Below are 1636 nucleotides of genomic sequence, written 5' to 3'. Positions count from 1 at the left end.
TATATATATATATATATAAAACCCAGTATAACCTACAGATATATATATATTTGTAGGTTATACTGGTGTTAACCTTAAAAAATGGAGTAATAGATTGATGGGGGCCAATAAACCTTTTTTATATAATACTGCCCAGGATTTAAATCTACCTTCACCTATGATCTAATGTATGCTTGGAGTTCTGCAATATGGCAGCGCCCTTGCCAAAAAATGACATAACAATGCTTAGTTTTTTCTTTTACGTTTATATTTTTCATATTTGTAATATAATTATTGATAGTAGTAAGACACAGTGTTGTGTATTAAGCTAGGTTTGTTAACTGTTTCATTTTAGCTTTAAATTAAGACCAGTTTGCTATGTTTTTTAAGAGCAAATCAGCCCTATGATTAATATCTGGGCTACCTCCCCTGTGCATTATAGCACATTGAGTGTAATGCCTGCAGAAACTGTGTTTTTAATCACATTTACCTCCTTATATGCTATATTCATGAGTGATGCATTTCTAACCTCGTGCCTTTAAGAATGTCATTGCTAGAACCCTTGTATAAGACATCAGTTCATATTAATTGACAGTTACATGAATTTTTTACCTTTTCGTATTTATTTGTAAATATTTTAGTTTTAAACAGTTTTTGTTGATATTGGCTCCAACTTTTACTGTTTACTCAGATTGAATTACTGCAACTTGTCAGAAACCAGCTGTGCATCTCTGGTCTCAGCTCTGAAGTCTAACCCCTCCAACCTGACAGAACTGGACTTGAGTGGGAATGACCTGAAAGATGCTGGACTAGAAGAGCTTTGTGGTTTTCTCCAGACATCCATTTGCAAACTACAGATATTGAGGTAAGATCTATTCTAACAACATCACACAGCAATTTTGTCAAGGTAAATCAGTAAAGGATCAAAAGGTTGTTTCACCAAAGCAGCAGGTCGTGACTGTCAGAAGAAACAGGTTGGGTTTCTAACAGTGTAGTGATTGATCGGCACTAGTCATAAGTGTCAGATTTTCATCAAAACGTATGTGACTGCCGATCACTGTCATGATCGCAGAAACAGATCACCTCTATCTCTGATTTCACAGCCTGCAGAGCCCCTCCTGCAGCATGTCTCTCTTGCTTTCACAGCAAATCCAAAGCAGTGTCATGTGCTGTCATGTGCTTTCTGAGAGATCATCCTGTCAAGCTCAGAACAATAGGACCCAGTATTCGGGATCGGGAGGCAGATTTCACAAAATGTTTATTGGGAACTGAACCGAAGTGAACAATGTCTCCTGTGCAGAAGGAAACAGGTTAATGACCCTGTCTATATGGAAGTGGATGATAATGAATTTGTGAGTCACTAACCTGGTCTTATAGTTCAGTCCCAGCCCAACGTGATGCAGAGGTTGCCGCACAGAGTCCCAGACACTGATTATTGGTGGTCGGTGGATAAGCGGAGTAGACAAAGGAAGGCAGGATAATTCAGAGGGCGAAGCCAAACCTGGTGTCAATGATGTGCACAGTAGTCAGAGCCAGGAGGTCAGTGATCTAAAGAGGTGCCTAGGAGAATCCAGAATTGAGTCAGGTAGCAGTTCCAGGTTTACTAAATAGGCAGACAGATTTGGCATGAGTCAGAAGACAAGTTAGCAGGCAGGTC

At 39.4% G+C, this 1636-nt stretch overlaps 1 protein-coding gene across 1 annotated transcript in view; it reads left to right on the top strand.

The window, feature by feature from the left end:
* Positions 1 to 670: 670 nt before the first annotated feature.
* Positions 671 to 1636, top strand: part of LOC107080988 (NACHT, LRR and PYD domains-containing protein 12-like) — a gene marked incomplete at both ends in the record, with an annotated part of 9505 nt that continues 8539 nt past the window's right edge. Inside the window, one exon of the mRNA XM_015369196.1 lies at positions 671 to 844. Within this exon, the coding sequence (XP_015224682.1) occupies positions 671 to 844 (174 nt within the window). The remainder of the gene's footprint in view (positions 845 to 1636) is intronic.

The sequence above is a fragment of the Cyprinodon variegatus genome, unplaced genomic scaffold, assembly GCF_000732505.1.
Source record: "Cyprinodon variegatus isolate N-32 unplaced genomic scaffold, C_variegatus-1.0 Scaffold2621, whole genome shotgun sequence".
NCBI lineage: Eukaryota > Metazoa > Chordata > Actinopteri > Cyprinodontiformes > Cyprinodontidae > Cyprinodon > Cyprinodon variegatus.
The sequence above is the reverse complement of the archived record's forward strand: the minus strand, read 5'-3'. Positions and strand labels throughout refer to the sequence as shown.